The sequence below is a fragment of the Solea senegalensis genome, linkage group LG2, assembly GCF_019176455.1.
Source record: "Solea senegalensis isolate Sse05_10M linkage group LG2, IFAPA_SoseM_1, whole genome shotgun sequence".
Classification (NCBI taxonomy): Eukaryota; Metazoa; Chordata; class Actinopteri; order Pleuronectiformes; family Soleidae; genus Solea; species Solea senegalensis.
This window is the reverse complement of record NC_058022.1, coordinates 21747550-21774895: the sequence shown is the minus strand read 5'-3', so window position 1 is coordinate 21774895 and position 27346 is coordinate 21747550. Positions and strand designations below refer to the sequence as shown.

The 27346-nt window shown below is 39.4% G+C and overlaps 3 protein-coding genes across 4 annotated transcripts in view; all 3 read right to left on the bottom strand.

Annotated features, from left to right (window-relative positions):
* The window catches only part of creb3l1 (cAMP responsive element binding protein 3-like 1), a 41893-nt gene extending 33115 nt beyond the window's left edge, over positions 1-8778 (bottom strand). For both annotated transcript variants that reach the window (XM_044051245.1, XM_044051254.1), the window contains exon 1: positions 8265-8778. In XM_044051245.1, the coding sequence (XP_043907180.1) occupies positions 8265-8375 (111 nt within the window). In that variant the 5' untranslated portion in view covers positions 8376-8778. The remainder of the gene's footprint in view (positions 1-8264) is intronic.
* A 5006-nt stretch (positions 8779-13784) lies between these two features.
* Positions 13785-16999, bottom strand: zgc:110699 (uncharacterized protein LOC325371 homolog). The gene is made up of 8 exons (XM_044019438.1): positions 16825-16999; positions 16638-16724; positions 15812-15868; positions 15660-15733; positions 15447-15585; positions 15129-15222; positions 14739-14810; positions 13785-14296 (listed from the first exon to the last, which is right to left on the bottom strand). Exons 2-8 carry the CDS (start codon positions 16693-16695, stop codon positions 14188-14190), a joined length of 603 nt encoding a protein of 200 aa, XP_043875373.1. The 5' UTR covers positions 16696-16724; positions 16825-16999; the 3' UTR covers positions 13785-14187.
* A 162-nt stretch (positions 17000-17161) lies between these two features.
* ndufs1 (NADH:ubiquinone oxidoreductase core subunit S1) lies at positions 17162-27211 on the bottom strand. The gene is made up of 19 exons (XM_044019437.1): positions 27132-27211; positions 26121-26197; positions 25440-25531; positions 24605-24712; positions 24393-24469; positions 23902-23983; positions 23682-23812; positions 23414-23599; positions 22371-22505; positions 20880-20994; positions 20595-20740; positions 20203-20331; positions 19863-19992; positions 19552-19712; positions 19162-19316; positions 18901-19076; positions 18676-18810; positions 17563-17635; positions 17162-17465 (listed from the first exon to the last, which is right to left on the bottom strand). The coding sequence occupies exons 2-19, from the start codon at positions 26191-26193 to the stop codon at positions 17374-17376; spliced, it is 2196 nt and encodes a 731-aa protein (XP_043875372.1). The 5' UTR covers positions 26194-26197; positions 27132-27211; the 3' UTR covers positions 17162-17373.
* Positions 27212-27346: the final 135 nt, after the last annotated feature.

Sequence of the window (27346 nt, the reverse complement as noted above, 5' to 3'; positions counted from 1 at the left end):
CCAGTAGATTGACCATTGCGCCTTAGATGTAAATGAACAGATGGGATGTACAGTATATACACTGCTCTTAAAGTTGTCCAAGAATATTAAAGTTCTGTTTTTTTAAATCCTAAAAAATGTGAGAGCAACATTTAAACAAATGATATGTACAGACCCAGGCCAGTTTCTACTGGGGCTCCAGTCCATAAATAGAGTTGTGGATATAAAGAGATCCAGACCTGTATAATCTTGTATTTTTGGCTGGAAACTCAGAGGTATAAGGATTTTTTTCTAAGGAAATCCTAAGTGCCAAAGTGAAGTCATCCAGAGAGGAAAAAGAAACTGGATGAGCTTGAGGTGAGCTGAAAGTGCTAAGAAATAATATTTTACTTAAGTTTAATTTCAAGCCATACATATGCAAGCGTATACATTATTTGATCTATTGGTGTTGCTTTTTATTTTTGTTTTTGTTTTTCTACCTTATCTATTTTGCTTATTTTTCTGTCCCTCAGCTCAAGCCAGTACTAATTCATGCATATTTACATGCATTATTATAATGTAAGCTTTGAAATTTAAAGTTCTTTGTGACACATTTATCAACTTTCTTGGTCTGCACTTCTAGTTCTTCTTCTAGTCTTGATGACCACTCAAAGCTGCTCTACACTACAGTTTTTGCCATTCACCCATTCATACTCATTCACTCACCTCATCTACGTGCAACACAGTTTCTATCACATCTTTCACACCGATTCACATGCTGTAGCCATCAGGAGTAGCACGGAGAGTGTCTTGCAAAGGATACAGCGGCATGTAGACTGGAGGCGCCAGGAGATGAACCACAACCTTTCAGTCGAAAGACGACGAACCACTGATCCACCATCACCCCGCATTTTTAGAGACTTCTTATAAGAGAGTGGGTAATATGTAGCATCCCTGATGATACTGAGAGTGTTGTTTTAAAGATGTGCAAATTGACATTATTGGGTATTTTAATGACACACACTGTGCAGGATTTAGTGTTACATGACAAGTAGTGGGCCTATGTAATCACATGGCCTCTGGCTCGCTAAAGGGGAGAAAACATGGAGTCACTAGCCCCCCCAACTAAGTTTTTAAATAATTTCATTACCTGCTCTTGCTTTTATGCTTAAATGTTCAGTGTTTCTACAGTGTAGTTTACTTTTAAATCTTTGAAATTTCACATGACATGTATGCAAAATGATACACTTAAACAACATGATGCTATTAAATTTGTATATGTAGACACATTTGGATTTAATAGTTGGTCCTTAAACTTTAACCTTCACCCACTCACTGTGATTGAGGAATAGCATTGACATTCAACTTATTTTTATTCCCGTATCGCCCAGCCCGAAATGCAAAAATTACAAAGATTTTAACTACGTTTCACATCAGTTTTCAACAGACCTTTTTTATGCACAATGACGATAAGCAGTGCAGCCACACACTAGGTTTTGGCCTTGACATGTTTTGTTTTACACATTGAAACACTGAGACGTCACTGCAGGTACAGAGATGTGAACTATAAATGAGATTCCAAGGTTTTTCCTTAATGTGCTGCATGGGTAAGTTCATATATGTTCATTGTACACTGTGTGTTTTTATCAGGGTGTATGTTGATGTTAAGTGTGTCGGGAAACTCTGGGACATATGCAGCTGTTAAATGAAAACCATGTGACGTACAGATGGTGGGTAAAATAACAGAAGTGCGTGACACATGCAGAACTGCTGATGTTTTGCAAAATTGAAATGATCAACACTGAGCTGCCTGCAGACACACACACACACACACACACATATATGTTCTCAATTAATAGACAATTTGTTTGCTCCATTATATCAGAAATTTGTGAAAATAACAATTTTCATAACAATAACAAACTTCAAAATGTCCATAATCATATAAGTGTTTTTAAAAACTCTTATTTGATTATCGAAATACGTAGAAATTCATTTAGCAGTTGATGAATCCATTAAGTGTTGCAGCCCATCACCACATGAGTTATGAAGCAGAATATCTTCAAATTTAATATTAACAAGGAAGAAGATCAATATTTGCATTCAAACCTGCCTGGGAAAGGTGTTTACTTGCTCTTTCATGCACAAGTGAATACTCACTCATTCATAAACAAACATACCGACACATGGGAATATGGTATTATTGACTAAGCAGGCTTGTCATCCTGCTACAGGACAATATCCCTTTAAATGACTGCAACACGGCTCCTTTAACTGGACTCGGTCTCAAAAAATGGGTCGCTTTTTTACTTTGCTACTCAAAAATAAACGGTGAAATGTTTCCAAGATGGAGAAATGCAAAATTGCTGTAATGATGGGAGAAGTGCAGCATAATGAAGGAATCTAAAATCAGGTGCAGCATTAGTGTTTAGTAAACTTTTGCTCTTGCTTGCAGTTGCAGCAGTGGCCCCCTTTTACTTTGATTTAGCTAAACACACTTGCAGTTTGGAGCTACAAACCCAGATGCAGCCTCAGTTAGGGCTGAGGAATAAATTGATATTATATCTACTGTATATCGCGACATGAGACAACATGTGGTCTTAGATTTTGGATATCGTCATATCATGATAAGGTATCTGTGATAACTTTTCCTGGTTTTAAAGGATGTTGAACTGATTATCATCATATATATTAAAATTAATACATTTGTGAAATACACTAAATATTATACATGTATATATATATATATATGTTAATTAAAAATACATGGAATTGACAACATTGTATAAAAAATTTAACTAAACACTTCTTTTAATTTTAAGCCAAATGAATGAATATAAACTGAGATATACAGCAGTGGTTCCCAAACACTGGGTCAGAGCATCTTTTACACTGACGTATATATACATACATATATATATATATATGTATATATATATATACATATATATATGTATATATATATATATGTGTGTGTATATATACATATATACTGGGACAGAGTTCAGAGTTAGATAGCTGGTAGTGGTAGTAGACACCTGCAGTCAAAAAGTCTGGACCTTTCATTACCTGAAACACTGCCCTCTTTGCTGGGAAAAGAATCACATTAGGGAGTGTTAAAAACCAGCTGACAGTTTTTATGGCTTATTTCAGTGCTGGTATGTCATTTAGGGGGATGGGGCCTGGGATGAAATCCACACAGTTAAATAGCTTGACAATAGAGGCACAAGGAGTAATTATAAATGCAGCCTATAATTAACAGGCTGCTTCTCCTCTCCTTTCATATGGATGCCTCACTGGTTCAGGTGAGACAAAAAGGAAAGGACCAGGTTTTGGTGTCGAGGCTTGGTTTGGTGCTCAGTACAGTGCAATCTGACTTAAGAGGGACATTTCCTTTCCACAACACAGTGATGAAAGAAAGCATAACCAGAGCCAAGCAGGCCAAACAGTGTATGTCATTATGGCATGAATACTGCGGTGGAAACCATCGTAAAAGTCTTCAGAACATCATATAAAAGGCCAGAGGAACATACACTGAAAAGACTGTTCGCAACAAGTATTAGATTAAGCCCTCAACAATATCAATATCTATTTTTTCATTCAGAATCAATCCTTGTTTCTGTGTTTTATAGGTGCCATTCATTTAGATCAAAGAAACCAAATTAAAGCAGAGATCAATCATTGGGTGCTCCATCAAGTTAGCAGGACTTCCTTTCTGAATTATTTATTTTTACATAGACATTTTACTGTCTCAACTACAACTATTAGCGTCCAAATGTATGGATTTTAAAGTGTGGTTGTATGAGTTAATGACACAAATGTCACCTCTGTCATCTGGCCCTCACTTAAACATGGCTGCCAAAACAAGATTTGAGCCATTTAATAGATTTTATAGCAGAGGGTTACACCAATTTAACCCTCTGCTATAGAGGAAATCAGAGGAAATCCCAAATTTAACATGTGGGAGACACCGGAGCTGCTGGTCTACTGCTGCCTGGTGTGGTCAGTGTCACTTAATTAAATCCAAACAAATGCTTTCAAACACGAAAGTCAAAAAGCAACATTCAGTACGTTTACATGCACAGTTAAATCAAGCTAAGGCCGTAGTCCAATCCGAGGCAATCGGACATCTTGCTGAGGCCGATTATATATGCGGAGGAGAAAATGTCTTTATTGGCCGTGTGTGTCTCCACTTTCATAGGTGGCTCTGTATCTCTCTATAATAGTGCATACTGAATCAGTTTCCTGTTGATCTTTATCACAGAAAAACAAACAGAGAAGGTTGCAAGAGCGACGGTGAGATCGATCGTGCTGCGGTTCTGTACGTTTCGTACCTGTACATGTTACTTGTTACTCGTTATACAAATTAGAATGAGCATGACTTTTGTGGTTGCTGTGTTGTCCAAAGAAAGATGCCACCGCCGTAAGACTTCTGGCAACAGTACTGCAGGTTATACGTTATAGTGACTAGTGCACATAATTATTGGTCAATGCTGTTCACTAAAAACAGTTGCAGGGTAATGCAAATGGGTTGGTACTATATCACTATATCACTGTCTCTGATCCAATTATTATTATTGGACTGCTAATGATATTGGTCCGATACATGAACATTTTTGTCATTTTAGACATGACTGTGCATGCAATACATCGGATTTTGGATTGAATCGACTTCAACATTTTTCCCTTTCTGACATCCAATCAAGTCATTTTGATCAGTATCAGTTGGATCAAACATGTGCAAACACTTTAATAACTTTAATAACTGACCTGGTTGTATGTATTATTGTTGAATTTTTATATAAAAGAACCAGGTGAGCTCTACAGAGCCTGTTATTTTGGACTACCATGTTTTTACAGTAGCCCGCAATGGACAAACTACATATCTTTTGAGTTTTGATGCTAACTGAAGGCTACAGAGGTTCTCCAACACACTTGGCAGGAGAGCGAGGTGGAGATATTCAGCTGCAACATGAAACTTCACCAATTTTAATGTTACACTCTGTACCTATAAATCCATTTTTAAAATAACCTCACACAGCAGAAGTCTTTTTAACCAGTTTTAAATTAAGACAATAAATGATACCACACTCAGATTTTTTTGCAATGTAAAATGAAATTGTAAAGACATGGTGTCATTATCTTACAATGCTGCCTACCACAGATAAGAGAATGGCAATGTTCTCCACTGTGTTTGTCTTCATGTGGTGATGTGCAGCTGCTGCAGCGGGTTTGGCTTCACTTCAGCTTGAGGCTACTCTGTGTGTGTGCGTGTGTGTGCGTGTGTGTAAATTGAACGAAGCTGTAACTCTTAGTTAAAATGGCAAAAGAGTATTTTTCCTTCTCTCACAAAGTCCAACTCTCTTTCTCTCTCTGTCACACACACACACACACCACTGCATGCCTGCTCACATTCCTTTTCGGCAGCCAATCGACAACAAGCATGGAAATGAGATGGGTGTGTCTTTTAGAGCTGGAGTACAGGGTCTGAATGGAGAATAGAATAGAATACATATTTTTCTGTGGGTTTTGGACAGCTATTACAATAAAACAACAGATTTAAAGATCTTCTATAAAATCAAATGTTTGTGTTCTAACATTTTACAGACAAAACAGCCAGTGTTTATATATGGATTATAATCTGTGTTTCTAGCAGACAGTTAATAAAATGGTGCAAAGTGGTTTCCATGGTTACAAAGGATTTTGGACCTGAGTGAACCATTCCAAGTTTGGACCAAAAACACACCATTCTTTTATTCGGACTGTTGTCTGGACAATAAGAGTGTTCTGGCCAAACAATAGTCTTCAGCAGGTGGTAATGATCAAGTCATAATCAAGTCATAATGAGTTATTTCTGTATGTTGTTTTTATTTACAGATTTAATTTGTGTCATAAAGGTTTTTATTGGAAACTATATATATTGTTCTAATTCAAACCAAACACTTTTAAGTTGAAATTTTGTGATCCATCATAATGATATTTTTTTCTATTAACTCACTTCAGCAGACTTCAGGTTCTAAATCACTTTAATAGCATTCCCATTTTGTGTAACTGACTTATTCTTTCTTTGAAAAAATAATAATCATGCATTGGTTGAGGGGGAAGAGGCAATCACTTAATAACACTTGTTTAATTTTAAGACTAATTATTTGTGTTATTGCATATAGCCTAAACATATCATATATTATTATACTATATTATTTATAAGCCATATCGCCCAGCCTTACAGAAATACTGATTCGATTTATGTATATACCTTTGTCAAATAAATAATGGTTTCTCCTTCTCCATACAAGTCAAACAAGAAAGAATGAACACAAAGTTGGAGCCAGTGGAGGACTGAGGAGATTTAAAAGAGTCTATAATCTGCAGTTGTACTGTATGGATCAGACATGATGTGAATGAATCAGCCGGCCCTTCCCACGTCCTCAGTGGCACAACCCAGCCTGGTGGCTTTACAGCGGAGTGGACTACTTTATTTAGAACTGAGACAGAGGGGTATAAACCACAGGCAGACTGCTCGGCTGACTCAACCGCTGAAATACAGACAAAAACGGTTTTAAAAAAGGACAGAGAGAAAGACGGAGTGGAAAACGAGAGAGTGGTGTTCAGACAGAAAGCTAACACCCTTGGTGACTGATATTTTTCACTCAGCTTCAGCAGTGTGTCTGTGCTGCTTTAATGATTTTGACAAGTGCAAAGCTGGGTCAAGCATGCCATGCTCAGAGTGCACTTTTGTCATTTTTGTGGCCAGAGGTGCATGACATTTTCATTTCCCATCACTGACAGATACTTGTTTCCTGTCACAACCACCTAGGTGAGGATTGTCTTGATTAGCAGTCATGATACTGCTGAGCCACTTCCTGTGGTTAATTACAGCCGTGGTTTGTCCCCTTTCCTCTGAAATAAAAAGACGCAGTGTCTCAGGTGCAGTGGGAGGAGATGTGTGGATGTGAGGATATTGGGAGAGGTGGGAACAGGTGGTTTGAGACAGCGGCTCAGAAAAGATGTAATTGCTGTGTGATTTTTCACGGCATGAACAATGTATGGTTGTCGAGTTGGGCTGGGCATTTCTGGCAAAAACACTATTTGAATATTCAGGTTTGAATGTTTTTCCAACAAATATTCCAAACTCCAGCACATGTGATGCAGGCATCACAGTATGTTGAGCTATGAGGGGCAGCTAATGCGATGCATTCAAACACCCCAGTAAATCTCCTCACTTGTGTGGGATCGACAGCGTGTTTTGAGGCGTTCAAGGAACCTCATAAATTCTGACTTTTTTACAATTTTAATCTTTGGAATCCTTGAAACACTTTTCTCTTTTGTATCTTTTTTAATAAAATTACAAATGATTTTGTAATCATACAAATAATAAAAAATACTTTGCCATTATATTGTATATCATTTTAATATTGTGTAGCATGGTGACACTTCCCTCGTTCTTAAATGGACATTTTCTAATTTTACTGATTATTACTATATTATTCCCATTATAGTGTCCTTTATTATTTGTTTCATGTAAAGCACTTTGATTACCTTACAGTTATTGTAAAGTGCTATGTAAATAAATATAGATTGATTGATTGAGAAAAAAGACACCTTTCAAGAATAGGTCATAAAGGGATTCATGGGTCAACAATGAATGTACAAGAATAATTAGAATGAAGTTATTTCCTTTGAAAAGACAACCAATCAAAGGTCAACCCTACATTCACAGATGTTCTTTTTTATGCTTTATTTGATCAACAAAATGACAGTACAATACTTTTGTCAAGACTTGCGTTAATGTAATCAGAACATTTACTTTATCAATTAAAGTGATTTAGATATAATTAAAGACTCATTGTCGCAAAGATGTGGTGCATTGAAAACTAATAGATTACAATACACAGGTTTGTGGGTTAGCCTGACCTAAAACCTATCCCTGACCACAATACAATCTTAGATCTAAACTTAACTAGTTCCTCAGAAATGAGATTCGACCATATTAGGACTAGGTTCTGGTCTCCATGATGACTACTGTTCCTCATAAGGTCAGTGTTAATGGCAGAAAAGGTACACACACATACACACACACACAGCCCCGGATGTCAGTCAGGATCCTGATAACCACACCGCCCTGCCAAGGTCCGGCTCCGGGCGGAACAGAGTGCAGGTGCGTTTGATTTAAGGATACTTTTAATGACGTCTTACACAAACTAACAGCGTGACTGTACACTTTAAATGCGTCATTGCGTGACGTAGTGTACGGAAGCTCAAGAAAGTACAGCTAGCTGTGTGTCATTAGCATAAAAAAGACTCACCACATTAGTGAGAAAATCTCCGTCGCTCAGCTCCTCCAGGTCCAACAGGTTGGCTCCTGCAGACGGATAGAGTTTATCCGCTGTCAAACTGTCTAAGATAGATTCCATCATGATTCCGTGTGTCTGGACTCAGTAGCTTTGTGTGAATTCAAAATCTTTTTTAAACCCGCTCATTAACATGAAGCGGTTTTCCCCGGCGGCTGCGGTGCTGCACTGCCGTTAACCTCGCACCTGAACGTGGAGCAAAGTGAGTCCCCTCGACCCGCTGCTCACCCTCTGCTCTCCCTCTGCTCTGTCCTCTGCAACAAACTTCAAATATGAAATCCATCCAGCTGTGAGTGTGCAGCTGCTGCCTCCCTGTCCGCGTGCGCTGTCTCCCCACGCGATGATGAATATTCAAAGACAACCACGCCCCCCCGGCGTCGAATAATGGGCAATTAAGGCTAATTAAGGACTCATTTGAGAAGACTTTCTGATGGAACTATTGTAGTTTTTACTCCATTGAAGACATATTTAAGTGAATACAATACCAATATACAATGTAAACAGTATACAGGTGACAACAGCTGATGATACTATTTATGAATGAGAGGGTTGTGAGTTGTGGGCAATACTGTCCCCTACAGGTAAGAGGGAGTCATTTCAATTTGTATGACTTCAATGTAATTTGGCATGAAATAATTTTTTATCAAAACTGTAAATTTTGTTCACATCATTTAGAGACATATTCTGGTTCATGTGTGTTTGATTGACTACAGTTCACTGTTTATTTATTCATTTGCATTTTCCTTTTAAACCGGCACTTACCCTAATAACCCTGTGGTTTTTCTTTAAGCGCCGCCATGAGGCTGACATTTGTGGTTTTGACTGAAATGTCACAACATTTATTGCCTAGATTGTGGTGAAATTGAAATGTAAAGTGAATAATCAAATGTTTTTAACTTAACTAAACTAAAGGAGGAGGAGGAAGTGTTGACCACTGTTCAAACAGGGTCAGCACAGAGGGTGTGGTCCAGGTGAAAAGACACAGCTACTTTTCATATAATGGACGGTAATGATTACCATCAGGTGTGTGTTTAATGTTCCTATTCAATTCGGTAGTTGTTACCTGTTATGTAATGATCTCCTGTTACTCTGCAGCCTCTTTCCTCCTCATTTCCTCATCTTTTTCTTTTTTATGTGTTTTCTGTTTCAGTTACATCATAACGTTCTCAATAAAGTAAAATAAGCAGCCTTGCTGGGAAAATGTTTAAATTAGTTTTGCCTAAAAAGAAAATTAATCTTGGCAAGCAAGTTTTGCACAAAATAATCTAATCTAACAACTCAGACATTGCAGCTTGCTTCAAGCTTTAATTACCAGCAACAACACTTGTTTGCATGAAATCCAAGCTTGATTAAGTAAAGCAAGACTAATTTTAAGTAAACATTTCTTACCTGATGGCATAAGTAAAACTTATCATGCAGTATTCCTTTTTTTTCTAGTTTTAAGGTTAATTGTACAAGCTGTTATCTTAACTAAGCAAGTTTTAAGAATATTTGGCAAATTTCTTGGAGGATTCAGCATTAACATTATATTTATTGTGTTCCATAGTCCGAAAATAGTCAATTCTTCTCACTGAACATAAATTAAGCCAAAATATCCCAGGTAAAGGCACTTGCACTGATTTGCATTTGTATGAATTAATAACTAAAATAAAAAATAAAAAAATCACATAAAAAGAAACTAAAACCTATCAAGGGTACAATTTGGCATTGGTTTTGAATTAAGAGCTGAAATAAATTTCTTTAAAATATGAAAATTCATATAAAATGCACAATGCACTAAAGAATTGAAAACAGCCATTTTAAATATGTATGTTCTACTTTCATGTAACGATATTTAGTCTCAAATTCATTATTACATTTACTTTTGAATTTAACCATCCATTTTGATGACACAAAATCTAACTTTGTCGACCTCAGCTTGCAACAAGCTAAAATCCCAACTGAGCAGCAAGACTCTTTTTGTGTTAAAAATACTCCTGTGTAACTATCATTAATTGGTGTGTGTGCAAATACAAAAATGTTTTTGCAGAGTGTTTCTTTTCTCTGACTCTCTGTGTTCCCTTTCCCCATTCAAATATCAGTTTACAGAGGTGTGTGTCCTACCTTCGGGCACAGGGTGTCTCTTTTTATTTGTGTTTTTTTCTCACACACCAGTGTTGTGTAACTGGTGACCTTCCACTAACCACAACAGGTGTCACCTAAAAAAATAAAGGATTTCTCATAACCTAAAATGTGTGACTAACCATGAATATACAGAACTGTCTGTTGTGTTGGTGATACAACCCATACATTTACTAAAGTCTCAAAGACTCCTCTCCACAGGGAACTACGGTGGCCTACGGTGTGGAGGGAGGTTGTAATGGAGCTTCAGTGGGACGGTGTGTGTAAATCAAGCTTCAGGTTTCACCGACGTTGGCTCTGAGCTGCTGCCAATTGTTTTCCCCCTCATCCTCATAATTTATTTGTTTCTTCGCATCACGCCAGATGTGCATAGGAGGGTGCATTGTAATTTGCATCCAAATGATCCGCACTTTCGTCTTGTATATTCACCACATGTCTGGTGTGCAAATACCTTAAAGCTACAAAAATCAAAAGATTTTATTTCAAAGTGACTATATACAGTAATACTGTATATACCAATACACCAATGGGCATTTCTGACAATATAACCTCCTAAATCTTACACACTGGAGCTTTAAAGGAATCAAAATAAACACACTACAAAATGTTATTACTATGTCACATCACATGATTGAATAAATAAATGAATGGAGTTTTTTATTTGTTGTGGCTTGTTTGGTTCTTGGATGCACATGTACAGCGCACACTTCAGTTTTCAAATCAGCCAATGAGCACTTCTCATTGGCTGATTTGAAGCAAGGGCGGGCACTGCACAGGTCTCGCTTCATACATTCATTGCATGATGAATCAAGTTGATTACCTAGGTAGTCTATGATTTAGCACTTACCACTTCAAACACTTGGTACCACATCGACTGGAGGATTTAATCATTTCTCAAGAGGGAAAAGACAAAACCAGGTATGAGGGTATTAGAGTAATATGTGGTATTTCTGGATTCCACCAGAATTTTCAGACCAAAATCGCCACTGATGTCGAGTGCTGTTAAGTGGTATTGCTAGCAAAGTAATACCCATAGGTTAATAATCGTTTTAAAATCCAACTTGTTTGTTTTTGTAGCTTTAGAATAAACTTTACTTAAGTAAAGGGCCTTGCTTTACTAACGTTTTTGCAAGAGGAGAGTGTAGACGGGCAGCAGGACACATGTGCTTCATTGTAACTAATACTCAAGTTACAGAAAGTGATTAATTGTACAAGTGATAATCCCTGCTGAGACTGTGATTCATGTATTGATGTATTTTTGTAAAAACCTATAGCCACTCCCTGATGGGCTGTCCATGTGTTGATGCATCTCTTGACAGGGGACTATCTGACTGGCTGCTGATGTGGTGATGCGACTATGACTCACCAGCCTATTCTTAACCGAGATGTCATGGGGATCTGACCTTTTGTTGCTATGGTGACCACTATGATGTCACTGCCACCACTCACTCCTTTGCTGTCCTCACTGTGTGTCTACAGGTGCAAGAGGAGCATTAGCATTCACACCAGCAGAACTGTAATTACTATCATTATAGGTAAAGTTCTATCTTATATACTATATTCTACTTCACGTGTTCCTGTGTAGGGGGCTGACATCTTTGAAACAGACAAAAGCAACCGTTAATGTATGCATGGCCAGAATATAAAATCTAAAAATTAAATATTGCAACTAAAAGCCTCCTGACTAAAATGGACTATGAAACGATGAAACTGCATTTACTGCAACTGCACAACTGCAAACTGTTATTTCAAAAAGAAAAGAAACAACAATAAAAACAGATGACGGAAATCTGACTTACACTAGTGTAAGGACAAGAAATGATAACAGAATAAGACACCCTCCCTTCCTATATATTTTTCAAGTTATTTCATTTCAATTGATTATAATGTCTAGTTTTTTATGTATTGTTCTGTGTAGCAGTGCAGCTCACAAAATAGTATCTGTGCTCCACTTTCTGTGACGAGAAGTAGCACGTACAGAGAGGTGTGGTTTCTCCTTTTGGCCACAAGGTGGTGTATCTGCTAAAGTGAGCACTGCTCAGGAGTAAACAAGGAAAGCGCATGTGATAGCGGCGCGCGATAGAATCTTTCCATTCCGTATGTAATCTTTATTCAGTGTGAGAAATACAATGTCAGTCAGTCAGTCATCATCTAACCGCTTTATCCTCCACCAGAGGGTCGCGGGGGGTGCTGTGCCAATCTCGGCTACATCGGGCGATAGGCGGGGTACACCCTGGACAGTTCGCCAGTCCATCGCAGGGCCACACATAGATAGAGACAAACAACCATTCACTCTCACACTCACTCCTATGGTCAATTTAGAGTGTCCAATTTACCTATTCCCCACATTGCATGTTTTTGGACTGTGGGAGGAAGCCGGAGTACCCGGAGAGAACGCCCGCACACACGGGGAGAACATGCAAACTCCATGCAGAAAGGCCCTTGCTCCAACCGGGGCTCGAACCCGGGTCTTCTCGCTGCAGAAATACAATGTGTGCGTGACAAAAGACCGAAAAGCGTGACTGTCACGCTCAATGCGTGAGACTTGAGAGCCCTGCAAATGTATCATAGCCATTGTTAGCAATGCCAGTTGACAACCCTGCTCTACATGGTATTTTGCACACACTAACAGCATAGCAACATGTATGGATACAAATCAAACATGCAGCAATGATGGCATTCCATTTACGTTCGAGTGAAGTCACACTCGAGTTCACCGCTTTTGCGATATTGGGAAAAAAAACTGCATGCAAACGTATCTCAGGCCAGCAGTCAACATGGAAACTTTATGACAAAACATATAAAACATGGAATTGTATACACTCAAAAACAATGTAACAACATGTCTATAGTGTAAAGTTAAACTGTATTAAGTGTGTGACTAACTGAATGTGAATCAAATACAACAGAAGTGCAAATAACTGTAAAAGTAGCAGCTTTTGTATGGCAGCAGCCATCGTGGAATCCCATGTCAGGGTTGATGGGTTTGCTCCAAGTTTTCGAGTTGGAAATCTGAGTTCTGACTACAAATGTAACGCACCATGAGCTTGAGTTTGTCCTTGCAGGCTGCTGTAGAAACATGGCGACGCAAGATCGCGGCTTCCATAAAGCAAGCCTCTTTCCTTAAGTACATATGAAATTTTTAGTCTAAGGCTACAAAGACCAAACCATTTTATTTTAAAGCAGTTATTCACCTATATACCTAATACATCGTTAGCAATAACAGTTGATAGTTACACTTTACAGGTGTTTATGGTTAAAAATTAAACAGTACTATGGGCACAACTGATCCTATGTGTCTGACTTAGAGTTCTGATTTTAATCTCATAATTCTCTGAAAAACAAATAAAAAAAAGAGAGAATTCTGAGATTAAAGGCAGAGATCTGGCTTTTTTTGTTTCCCAAAAACCCTCTTCGGTACTTGACAGAAGAGACAATAGTGAGCACACACACAATAACATTACAAGCAAATATAGTTCTGAATAATGATGTCACTGAAAACAATAGGCATTCATTTCATGTTAATACAACCTCTCACTCTTCTTTGGACGTTTTCATGAATACATGACACATTCAACACCAAACTGAACCACAGTGTCCACATACATTTGGCCACACACAATGGTGAAATGATTGTACTGCCCTCTACTGGAAGATGCAACACAACAAACAAAGTTGCTGGGACTGAGCAGCAGTGCTAAAATGGATCAGAGACGTTGAATCTACTCCCTGCTGCTGAGTGATTTGCCTGCTGCCGTTACCACTGCATGGTCTTGGATCGGGTCAGTTTCTTGGTCAGAGCATGGCGGACAGTCAACATGTAGGAGCGGCGGTCAGGCAGGGGGCGCTGCTGATCCAACACCAGCCTGACGGGACACAAGAAATGTATTATCTCGGTCTGTCTGTAGCACAGTGTTGCACATTACACTCACATTATGTGTACTTATGATTGGTATACATGAATAAAAAGGAAGGGGAACAAACATGATCATGGTGATGACACTCTTGACTGACAAACCTATTAAACGTAAAATATGAACATAAGTTTGAGGTTGTGTACAAATTGTATAACCAGCATGTGGATACTTGGTGGTAATTGCCCTTTTTTTTTTAACATAAATTGTATTGCATTGTAATCTACTAAATCTTTAAATCACAGTATGTGAGTTATTTGTTTTGTCTCACAATGCAAAATGATTTTTGTAGCAAGGCAATCAGCTACTATACATCACCACAGTCTGTGTGAAGTTAAATATGAATACAGATTTAAATAAAAATAATAATAAGAATAATAATAAGAATACATACCTGATGAGTTGCAACACTGCTGCCTCCACAGCTGATGCAGCTTCAGCCACAGACAGCTCCCCGAAACCACATCTTCCAACACACACAAGTGGAAAACAAAGACGAATAAACACTTATATTGATCAAAAATATTCAAGACAAATGATAAATGGTAATATAGACAGTCAGCTTTACAATATATTTCCAGCTTTGCATCATCCAAGGAACAAGTAGGTTGCATTTGGCAGGATTTCATTATGGAAATATGTACATTGCAAAAGGATGAAGGCGTTTTGTGTACTTTAAGGCACTAGACTGAAGGGATTCTATTACTTACTACTGCCACATGCTGGTGCTATATGCAGAGGGGAATTGATTATCATAATACAACACACCCATATGTATACAAACCTTAAGTCCTTGGCGAGGCTCTGTCCTTCCTCTGCTGTCACCTCACGCCCAATTTCCAGATCCAACTTGTTGGCTATGAGCATTGTAGGAACCACTGTACTCACGCACACACATGCATGCACACACACACACACACGACAAGACAATAAAAAAAGTGCCATGTTTTAAAATGTTAATGATATAGAGGATGGAATGTATGTATGAACATAACATAACATAACATAAGAGTAGAGTAGAATAAAACAAAAAGAGGACTCCTCCACAACCCTCCCACTTGGAAGTGGGAGTGAAAAGTTAAAAGCCCTCTTTCACACTTACCCAGACTCTGTTTGGTTTGGTCAATGAGTTTCTTGAGTGGTGGGACCTCCAGGAAGCTGAGGCGATGTGTGATGGAGTAGAGCAGCAGGAAGCCGTCAGCCCAGCGGATAGATGCCTCCAGAGAAGCCACAGAACTCTCCTGGAGAGGATAATGCATCAAGTGTGAAATAATAGTCTGTCTTGGAAATCATATGTTCTGTGTTTAACATTTACTTTACAAGCCAAGTCCAGAATCTCCAGATCAACAGCTTCCTGGTCCACCACCCGACTGCATCTGTAGGTGACCTCTGTGGTGTGGAATCAGGAGTAAGTCATCAATCGAGTCATGTCTACACCATTCACTGTCATAAACACTCAAGTCTTACCCTTTTTATGGTCGTATTCGCCAATGAAGCGCCTTGTTATGAAACGAACACACAGCGCTGGAGACAGAAAACAGACTCAAGAGACACGAGCCAAAAACAAACAAAAACAACACACACTCTAAAATGATTAATAACACATGAAAGCAAGGCTCTCAACATTTTTAGGCTCTGTCCTGATATACAAGATAAATCGAGATATACTGCTGCGTGTTAGAGGTGCTTCTATACTAAGCCTGGATAAATGAAGGGTTAGAAACAACAAAATTGCCTACAAATATGAACAAATTATAAGGCTTCAAATCAAATGTGTTCATTTTTTATAATAATGTTGCCAATTCAATGTATTTTTTAATCAATAAACAATAATTAATTTATAATATGTTGCAGATTTCACTAATTTCAATATAAATATGATTATCAATGCAACAAACTTTAAAACCACAGACACAATATACACAATATCCAAAATCTAAGCCATTTATTTATTTCTATTTGTAAAACTTCGTCCTCAATTGCCTATTTTTATTCCTTGTCATTACCATAGTTTGTTTCTTGTTTAAGTGAAACTGTTTTTAAAAAGTTATTATTATTCATGAGCATTCAGTGCATCAAAACTGTCTGATTCAAATATGTGCATATGGACATAACATCAATCTAGTATTGTACTGCATTTAATTTTTGATTTGAAAATCGGTGATCACTCAAGTCATAACAAATTAGATCCGAAAGGCAGCCTACACCTGCTCACATCAGATAGCTCTTAAGAAATCATGTGACGGGATACATTTCAAGAGGTCTTTCACACCCTTTAGTGGTAGTAGTTCACCTGATTTCCCAGTGTTCTGAGCTCCAAGGATGAGGAGTTTAACTGAAACCATTTTCATGCCGCGTCCACTCTTAGTCCTCCATCCGTCTGTCAGTGAAGAGCAGAGGATCAGTGGCGGTTTTTTTACATACAGATGTATATGAAGGTAGGGAGCTAAAAGCAAAACCATGGATCTATTTATACTGACCTTTAAGAGGAAATTAATTCCAGTTATGGAGTGTTCAGGCTCAGACACTGAGCAGAGACCGTCTTCTCTTGTGCTTGTGTTTCCTTTTAAGAGCTCTGTGCGTTTCTCTCTCTCTTCCTTTGGGAAGAGTACATGACAGGAGCCATTTGTTTGAAGGGGCCGTGTCTAACACCAGACACCACTGCCGCCTTCTGGATCCATTCAAAACACATATAAACAGTTTTTATGGGGGTAAAAGTGACCCTTATCTGAAAGAACAAAAACTGAAACGTAGCAGGGCACCCAAAATAAGTTTTTCTCACGACAAACACAATGACAGATAGCCACTAAACTGGAGTACAGACATCAGTAAGATTTTATTTATATTTTATATACGATTCCCAGTTTTATTTCTTCTACAAAACTGAAAACGATTTAAGTGTATACAACAAGCATCAAGGACAAGAACTTTAATTTAAGGGAACAACACTAAGCTGTTTCAGCTTTCAGCTGTTTTTTTTTTTCAGCGATAAGAGTTTTGTTGTCGTTTGTATGCGAGGAAGTGGGTGTTCAGCAAACTGATGGCTCGTCGACTGCAGCGGCTCCTTCTGTGACGGCTTTGACACATTTGGCCATCGTCTGTGATGCCCTGCTGATCGAGTCTGGACACAGAGAGGGAAGGAAGAGTCAGAAGTTAAATTCTATTTATTTTTTATTTATTTTGGACGTGTGTGTTCACTATTGAAATAAAACACATACCTGTCATGTAGAAGTCTTTAACTGTAAGCTGAGGTGGGATGAGAGGGGCTGCTATTAGGTCCTGGTTCACTGCCTGAGAGAGTGAGGACACTGAATTAAAAGTCTGAAAAACCATTACAGTCTCTAATGCTACTCCGATCACTCTTTCGAATTGAACAGCGAGTAAACATTAATTTACAGCCAAAAAATGAATGTGTGTTGGTAAGGCTGGACGATACGGCTAATAAAATGTTTTTTTATGTTTTTACTTCAAGGGAGAGTGACAATACACTGTAAAAAAAAACCTGGTGTATTTCCTTTGGCTTTTTAATGTTAAATGACGGATATTTAAAAAAAAAAGAGAAAAAGGTAATTGCCTATAAATATGAACAAATATTTTATGTGACTTTTTAAAAATAGTTTTGTCAATTACATGTATTTTCTTTAATCAAGATATAATAATTTGATAATAATGTGTATTTCACTCAACAGATAATGATTAATATCAATGCAACAACCTTTAAAAACCGAAAAAGTCACAGATGCCTTATAACGATATATGACAAAATCCAAAATCCTATCTTGTCTCATGTGACAAAGATATTCAGATATTTCCGACAATTCTCGGTAAATGTGACCCCAAGGTTTTACAAATCAGAATATTTATGTGCATAAGCACTTTGTGTGTTTCCCACATATGCCACGTTGTCAGGCATACCATAGGTTTATAAATGAGGCCCCAGGACTGTAGCTAAAGCAGCTCCGTGTTTATGTATAATATTTTTTGTTAAACTGCAACCAAAATATTACCAGAGTGTTTACATTATATATTCTGTTCAAACAATAACGAACCATGATAACTGGTCCCCACTTGAGCGAGTAGCCCAGAATAACCTTTTCTAGTCTAGATGAACACTCAAAGCTGCTTTACACAACTTTACTACCCACTGAATACCCACACACTGCTGACACAGCCACCAGGACCAAATGGAGGTCAAGTGTCTTGCTGAAGGACACATCGGCATTTAGACCAACAGAGCAAGGAATCGAACGCTCATGCGGATTTAACCCATTTGAACTGTTGGCAAAATGTTGTAAATATCTGTATTAAACCTGTATGTGTTATATATGTACCATGGCAAGTTCATTTGCTTGTTTGAAGTAGTTTGCCTCCTCCACGTCGTCATAACGGACCAGATGAGGAGAAACCTCTGCCAGTCTGGACCGCACCTCGTCCAGAGAGTCGTAGGGGAGAGTCACACCAGCCAGCTGTGAAGACATGGACACATTTCTCTGGTCAAAGGAAAAAATTTCACTGCAGAGCGAACGTTAGCGTCTTCTGCTTGGTGAGTAACATACTTCAGACACAGCTCTGATGATCTTCCAGTCCTCTCTGGCTGCTCCAGGAGGAGTGACAGCCACCCGGGTGTGCTGGCTCCTTCCTTCAGTGTTCACGTAAGTGGCATTTTTCTCTGTGTATGCAGCGCCTGGTAGGATGATGTCTGCCATCGGTGCTCCTACATCACCATGGTGACCTGGTGAGATTGAGGACACATATGGATTTATCATCTACTAAATGTGTGAAGCTTTGTCGTGTGTGTTTGTTGTGAGTGTGTGTACCCTGGTAAATGATGAGGCTGTCTTTGGGGAGGTCAGCTCTGGTGATGCAGCCGGCGTCAGCTCCCAGCAGGAACAGAACTTTGGGTGGATTCTTCCTGATGGCGTCTACACCAGCTTTGTAGCCCAGATCCAATGCAGCCACTTGACTCGCCACTCTACGAACACACACAAAGACAAGTAGTTTGAGCAGATGTCTTTTTCTTAAAAGTATTCTGTAAACACGGCATTGTTTCGGGTAATGTCATCAACCCCCAAAAATAACTGTAAACACTGTAGTACATATGCCAGGCTGTGGATAAAACAAAGGTGTAATTGAAAATTAAATAATTGGGCAGATTGGGCAACCCATAAATGTGCAACATACTTCAAAAATTACTTCACAGCTTTTACCTGTGTAGGACATTGAGGACTTTCCATCCCTCCTCCACTCCACTGCTGGTTCTGGCATTCTGAGCAATGGTGGAGACGACACTCAAAATGGCGGCTCCATCGTCTCTCTGCAGGGCGCCGCTGCCCACGACCACGACTGGCCGCTTGGCAGCTGAAAGGACCTTCAGACGGGTAAAGGTGAAAAAAAACCGTAACATCTTGAACAAAAAATCTTCAAACTGATCAGGACTGTGTGTGTAATAGTAATAATAATACTAATAATAATGATAATAGTACATTTTAATATTTTGCACAAAGTGTGTGTGTGTTACCTGACAGAAGGGGTGTGTGCCGTTAGCCAGCTCCTTCAGTACTGAAGTGTCCTCTCCCAGGTGGTCATATGTGTAGCTCAGGTCGACGTTGTGACCGACCATCGCTACACGCAGCTCATTATGAAGCCAGCTGACGAGGGAAAAGAAAGGAAGAGGTGAGAGGAGGCTGGTTCAAGTTCATGGATCTCTCATTTTCTTTTCAGCTTTTGTATAACATTAAACGGTTAAAGTCGAGATATCTTGGCCTCGGCTGCTTCTGTTGCTCTGTTCTACTTCTGGTCAGAACTGTCTCGAGGTCAGGAAATAAAGAATGACAGTAGATCGGGGAGTGTGAGATCACCTCTTTCTGACTCGGGCGTTGAACATTGGGGCCTCGTAGCGTGGGTTGGTTCCTATGAGCAGCAGCAGGTCACATTCCTCAATGCCAGCGATGCGGGAGTTCAACAGGTAGTTGGAGCGGAGGTCAGTGCTGCAGAGAGAGTGACAACACACTTTGACATCCTCAACACGTACAGACGCAATACCAGTCGACTGCAACACACTACATGGTATTTTGTGTACACAAACAGCACTATGTGTATGACTGACTTACTGTGAAACAAATACGACAGAAGTGCTATTAACGGTAAAGGAAGCAAATTATAATGTTTTAATCCTCCATCTTGGAATCCTCCAGGTTTATGCCTACACAGGAGTATTGTCAACAAATGAAAAGCACCAGCAGTTACTCACCCTGCACCTGCCATAGGAAAAACCTCCTCAGTGCAGAGGTTTTCAGAGTCAAGTCTGTTGAGAAGGTCTTTGAGGGAAATCAGAGCTTCAGCTTCGGCCAGCCCTCCTGCTATGGCTGCAACCTCACTGCCCTGCACACTCTGCAGCTATACACACACAAAATGTATATGTGTTTTGTAATGCATGTAGGCTCAAATAGGATGATATAATTAAAGCATAAAATAACCCCACACAAATACTGATAGGAGATGAGAACGAGGTAATGAAAGGACAGGGGACACTTACTGCTCCTGCGATGCGAGTAAGAGCGTCCTCCCATGTGGTGGGGGTCAGCTGACCTGAATCATCCTTCACCATTGGCTGGGTCAACCTCTGTCTCTTGAGACCATCATATGAAAACCTGCAAAACACAACACATTTCAAGAATTTTCATTTGTAAGATATACTAGATTTAATTTGCGTGATTTCACGAAACATGATATATTTCTGTTTCCTGGCTTACATCTGTCTGATGCCTAGTCCATGCTATACAGGCTTTAAAAAAAATATATTTTTAGCTGTTGTTTTTTAAAAAAAATGTTTAATCCACATGGGTTAGGTTTTAAAAACATCTCCCCCTTCATTCATCTGGAAGGACATTTTCAGTCACAAAATTATCCCAACATCCGGTTGTTTCCCAGCCCTGGTCCAAAACCATTGTCTGTAAGGGCTACACCATATTAGTAAATCATGCGATATGATATAACGTTGCAATGTCGATATCACTCATGATAAACTAATGCCGCATTTCCACCGGCTCTACTCGCCTCACCTCGCCTAGCCATGGCACAGTTTAAGTAGCGTTTCCACTATCATAGTACCTGGTACCAGGTACTATTTTTAGTACCAGCACAAAAGTGTGCCGAGTAGGTACTATGCGATGATTGGTCAGACTGCCAGCCACTGACTGGCCAGAGTGCTGTCACAGGTAGAGACCTCCCACACACAAATCAAGCCGAACAGCGCCGAACTGTAGATCACTTAAAACTACTTAACGATCCTAAAAACGTGGGGTGGTGTATTTAGGTACAGTGCCGGCGATCACGAGCGGCATCACAGACCTCTGCTGCTGTAGTCTGTGGAGTAGGAGGCTGTACTCCGGAAACGTGTGGACAGAAATCAAGCCGAACAGTGCCGAATTGTTGATAAGTTAAAACTACTTAACAATCCAAAAAACGTGGGTTAATCTCCAGCAACTACAGAAGTCAGGTGTAAAGTCACTGTGTGTGTGTGTGTGTGTGTGTGTGTGTGTGTCGCGTATAAAGCGAAGTCACCGCAATTTCACTCAGCAGTGCAGTGATGACTCCGCCCACACTAAGTAGGTACTTTTTTGTAGTGGAGATGCAACCTAGTCGTGCCGAAGCGAGTAGAGCCGGTGGAAATACGCCATTAAAGATACAAACAGTGAACAAAAAGATGAAGATAAATTCCAAATAACAAAATTGTCTGTGGTCTGCTCCCACCTACTCAAATGCTCTCCTAAAGGCTTATGTTGCCCTTCAACTACTCCGTTCATCAAAAAATTGTCATCCCGCACACCCCGCACTACTCCTATCTTGTGGAGTTCTTTCCAAGACTACCTCTATGTAGTTTATTCCTCTTGTAAGTCACTTTGGATAAAAGCATCTGCTCAAAGCTTAAATGTAATGTGATGAGAACAGAAGGCCAAAACTTGTAAAAAAATGCTCTGTTTTTTTAATGACACTTGGCTACGTGTGGACAAGGCATACGTCTCACCTGGTCTTGTCAGAGATCCATTCTTCATTGACGTCTTCATTCAGCCTGGGCATGACTCTCATCACCTCCCCTCCTCTTGTGCTCACCACAATGTTACTGCCCACAGCATCCAGCACATCAATTGACTCTGTTTTCCTGCAAAGACGATAGAAGATGATACTAAAAGAAACCGTTGGACAGAACCCGGCACAAAAATAGACACGATAACCAAAGAGAAAATAATTTGGATGGCACTAACTCCACTAGATTCACTTAAAGTGGAATTATGCAAGATTTTTAGCTTCAGAGCCATTGTGATGGTTAAACTGTCTTGTTGTGGGGAGATTGAGGGCTGTCTGAAAACCAGCCTTGCAAGATAAGGGCCACCAACCCAGAGTCCTCAGAATCAGGAGGTCTTGCAAAGTTCAAAGGTCTCATGAGAAACACAAATTGCACTACACACACAGCCAGCTATGGGCTATAAGATCAAGGCAGCTTTATTAGCGTTATTTTAGACGTTCAACATGGCAGCCGGTAAAAAAAAGAAGCAGAGAACACTGATGTGGGAGAAAGTGAGGGAGAGGAAGCGACTGACCGAGTGAGGGGCCACACACAATTTAACATCAAACTGGCTTTTTTCAAATGCCGAGAATTGAAAAAGACAGACCCATGCAAAATTGATCTGCCATTCTTCCAATTTCACTTTCAATTATGTGTGGGATAAACTCGCCATTCTCTATCCATCGATGTGTATTTAGCTCGATGTTTGCTATTGTTGTAAACAGGTTTGCTTGAACATTTTTGGTCATTCATGTTTGTTGCTATTTAGCTTGCTAGCAGAGATGTTGGTATACTCGCTTGCAAAATCATTGGTTTTCAGTAGGTGGTTTACAGTTCTTCCATTAGAATGGACATGGCCCCACGGATTGTGCTTCGGCAGTGAAGTTTACGGTGGTGTTGTAAAAATATGCAGTTCGAAACTGTAGGGGGAGCTATGTAGATAAAAAAGCAAAGAAGCAACCAGACTTGCAAAGTTCCACTTTAAGTGACAAACCACTTCCTACCTGGTCTCCCACGGACGTGCAGTGAAAGCGTACGGCTTGGAGGTGAGTGCTCCGACAGGACACACGTCGATAACGTTGCCCGACAGCTCAGACATGAACATTTTCTCTACATAGGTCCCAATCTGCAGGTTGTTTCCTCTTCCTGTTGTTCCCAGATCTTCAACACCAGCAATCTCACTGGCAAAACTGAAATGACAATAGCAAAAAAAACTTTTATTATCATATTCTTCCTGATAGATGTGAGAATGGACGGTCGTGCTGCACTCACCGGACGCATCGTGTGCATTGGATGCAGCGGGTCATGATGGTTTTAATAAGAGGCCCAATGTTTTTGTCCTCCACTGCTCTCTTCCCTTCTGTGAAACGACTGCGGTCAGAGCCAAACTGCATGGACTGATCCTGGGAACCAGATATGCATCGATAAACAAAATGTAAGTTTTATCTATTCATTTTTCTGTTTTACTTCAATTAATGTGCCCTGTATTTACCTGCAGGTCACACTCTCCTCCCTGATCACAGATGGGGCAGTCCAGAGGATGGTTGGCCAGCAGGAACTCCATCACCCCCTCTCTACACAATTTTTTAGCATGTTCACAATACAGTTTATTAGCTGCAGTTCATAGTTTATATGAAGCTGCACATTTTACAAATTTTTAAATATTTTATTGTAAGAATGGTAGAATTTTACATTTCTACTATTACATCATTTGCATACATTTATAGCATTCTTACAAGATGTATAATCTAATGTAAGACAAGAGAAAACAATAAGGATTACAGAATATAAAGAAACCAAAAAGAGAACACATAAAAGGTAATTACCATAAAATAAAAAAGGGTAGCTTTTTTGGGTATAAGCTTTTTATAGTCAGTTGCTCCCAATGTAATTAAACAATTCATTCCACATTGTTTACCCGAATTCCTTTTTTTAAAGTTACTCTTTCTGACTGTTTAAATTTGACGATATTTGAAGCCGTACCTTGCTTTGCGTGTTTTCTCCGAGTTTGTGAGGATGTTCCAACCCTTCATGACGGGCATGGCACAAGCCGCGACCGGCTGAAGACACACAACAGCACATAAGATGTTAAGATGTTAATGCTACAAAAACTGCATTATGCCCCAATTTATGTACAATCATCAGTGTTTTGAGGTTTGTGGCTTTGTATGAATACAAACGGATACAACTTTTACCTTTGGTGCTTTCTCAATTTCAACCAAACACATGCGGCAGTTTCCTGCCACAGAGAGGCGCTCGTGGTAACAGAACCTGGGGATTTGGATTCCTGCCTTCTCACAAGCCTGACGGGGAAAGAAAGCCAACAGTCAACAACAACAAAAACAAATAAATCAGTTCAGCTACACTCATTAATGCAAGCAATTGGATTAACAATTCCACAATTATTGTCAGGAAACTGCAGATTCATGACTAGGGATGCACCAATCCGATAATAATATCGGCTATATTATCGGCCCTGATTTTAACTAAATAGCCGGATCTGGTATCAGAAAATGAAGCCGATCTATGACGTGAATCTATTCACTTCGAGTGTGACACATACAGTATAACATTATGCTGCGTCATACTTCAGCAACACGCCACTCAACTTGAGTCAACAGAGTCCGTAAACACAGAGCAACAACATGGAGCAAGTGAAAACCACCAATACTTGCAAGGTAAATGTAACACCACAAACACAAGGCTGCTAACTTAATCAAACACCTCCAAAAGCATCATGCTTAAGAGCACGCCAAGTTTGTGAAAAAAACAACCAAAGGAGACAAGGTGACAAAGTAGCTGACAGGCTGATGTTCTGCAAAGACGGGAAAGACTTCTAACTGACAGCATGAAAGCAACAATTGTGTAAAAAGTGCTGATTAACACAGTCACAAACCAGCACTTTGGTATCAGCCATCTTCTAGAGTTGAATGCGACCACACTGCTCTGCACAATCTGGAGCAACACATAATGCTGTATCTACAAAATAGTCTAAAGTAGACCGCAGTAAAAAAAGATGATGCTTCTTACCTGTAGGACAGTGGTTCCAGGCTCCACCTCCACCGGTTTCCCATCTACAAATACTTCCACCATGTTGCTAGCAGCACGCATGGAGGTATGCACTGAAATTGCACAATGTAATCAATTTAATACAGTCAGTGACCACCACAATGAAACATGCATGCATGTGGATCAGGAAATGTAGTTAGGTTAACTCTTAACAACCGTTATACGATAGATTTGCTGAGTGGGTGCAGCAGAATCCTTCCTTTCTGCAGCAGTGAGCAGGATTCATTGTCACATGACCACTAGTAGGCCTATTTGATCACATAATCGCTCTCAGCTTCCCTGTCACACAGATTAGCTACGTGTGGTTATACTAATAGCGAGGAAACATGGAGACATCAGTCCCGCATTTAAGTCTTTGAAATTGTTTTACTATTTTCTCTTGCTTGTATGCTGCACAAGTTATTTACAGCGGGGCATCTGAATGTTGAGCCAGAGTTCAATGTTTCTACACCACAGTTCAGTCTTTCAATTTTTACTTGAATGCTGAAGTTCAAAGAAAATTAGAGTTGTTTTCCTGAAACATTGTGTCCATTGATATAATCTGAAAGCAACAACTAAAATCAAATTTTAAAGGCTATCGACTAATTATCATTATCATCAAAACCCCCAAAACATTGAGATATTGTGCCCATCCCTACTCACCAGTGGTGGAGGGAGCCAGACTGCCCTTGGCAGCTCCGGCTAAAGCCCGGCCAACAGTCGGCAGTCGCAACATGATGCTGTGAGAGGAAAACAGAGGTCAGCATATGAGTTTAAGTTATTCTGATATGCCATTGACAAAACTCAAGCAAATAAACTTTCTGTTATTTGGATTATGAAGACTTGAGCATCAAATATTCAGTTCTGCAAAGTGCACACTGTTACTTTATACAAACTGCATTTGTGATTACATCACCTCTTCAACTGCTTAAACAACAGTCAAAATCCAAAAGAGTCCATTATTGTCACACAAAACAGCATACAACTTAATGTATGGCATAACGCTACTAATTATGTCACTAATAAAATTTTGTTAATTCATTAACAATTTATTTAAAGCTAGAAAAGCTTAAGGAGAGTCGCCAGAGAATCTGACTGTTTTGGGGACTTTTGTCTTGAAAATTATGCAAAGGTCCCACTCATTTGAACTTATCCCGACTGAAAACCTTGACAAATAATTCAAAGCCGAACGTACACATTTCCCTGTGCCACCTTAAATTGCAGACTTTGTTGTGATAAAGTGTGTTCAAAATCTGGTGATAAGCTCTACTGACAGCCCAACATAGACAGCTAGCATTACTTAGCTGACTGTTAATGTCAACAAAAACAAGTGTTACTGTCACGTAACCGTGTACACTTTCAAGAGATGATATGCACAGAGAATTTTCCACACCATACCACAATCAGATAGTGTAGTATAATATGGTATAAACACAGTTTTAGCAGCAGTGTGGACAAGAGACGGCGTTAATCTGCGTGAATGTTCCAATGAGGACTCCTTGATGCAGGCTAACACCGTTAGCTCAGAGAACTACTCAAGGACACGGCCATTGCAGAGTTGTATTAGGGCAACAGCAAACAATGAGGTCAAATACAGCATTTCCGCTGGTGCATTACTTTAACGACATCAGAATTTGAACAGGTATAAGAACACAATGTGCGTCTCATCCTTACCTTTCGCTATTTGGCCTTCTTGACCAGAACAGCGGTGATCTGAAGTTTACTGCGAATAGCTATGGCGCTTTTAGCGGAAGTACTATGACGTTCTACTTCTGGTTGAATGGAGGTCCCAAATTTCATAATAAAGGTACAACATTCGCTTATAAAACACGAAATGTACATTTTGTTTTAGGTTGGTTATTATTATTATCATCGTTCATTTACAAAAA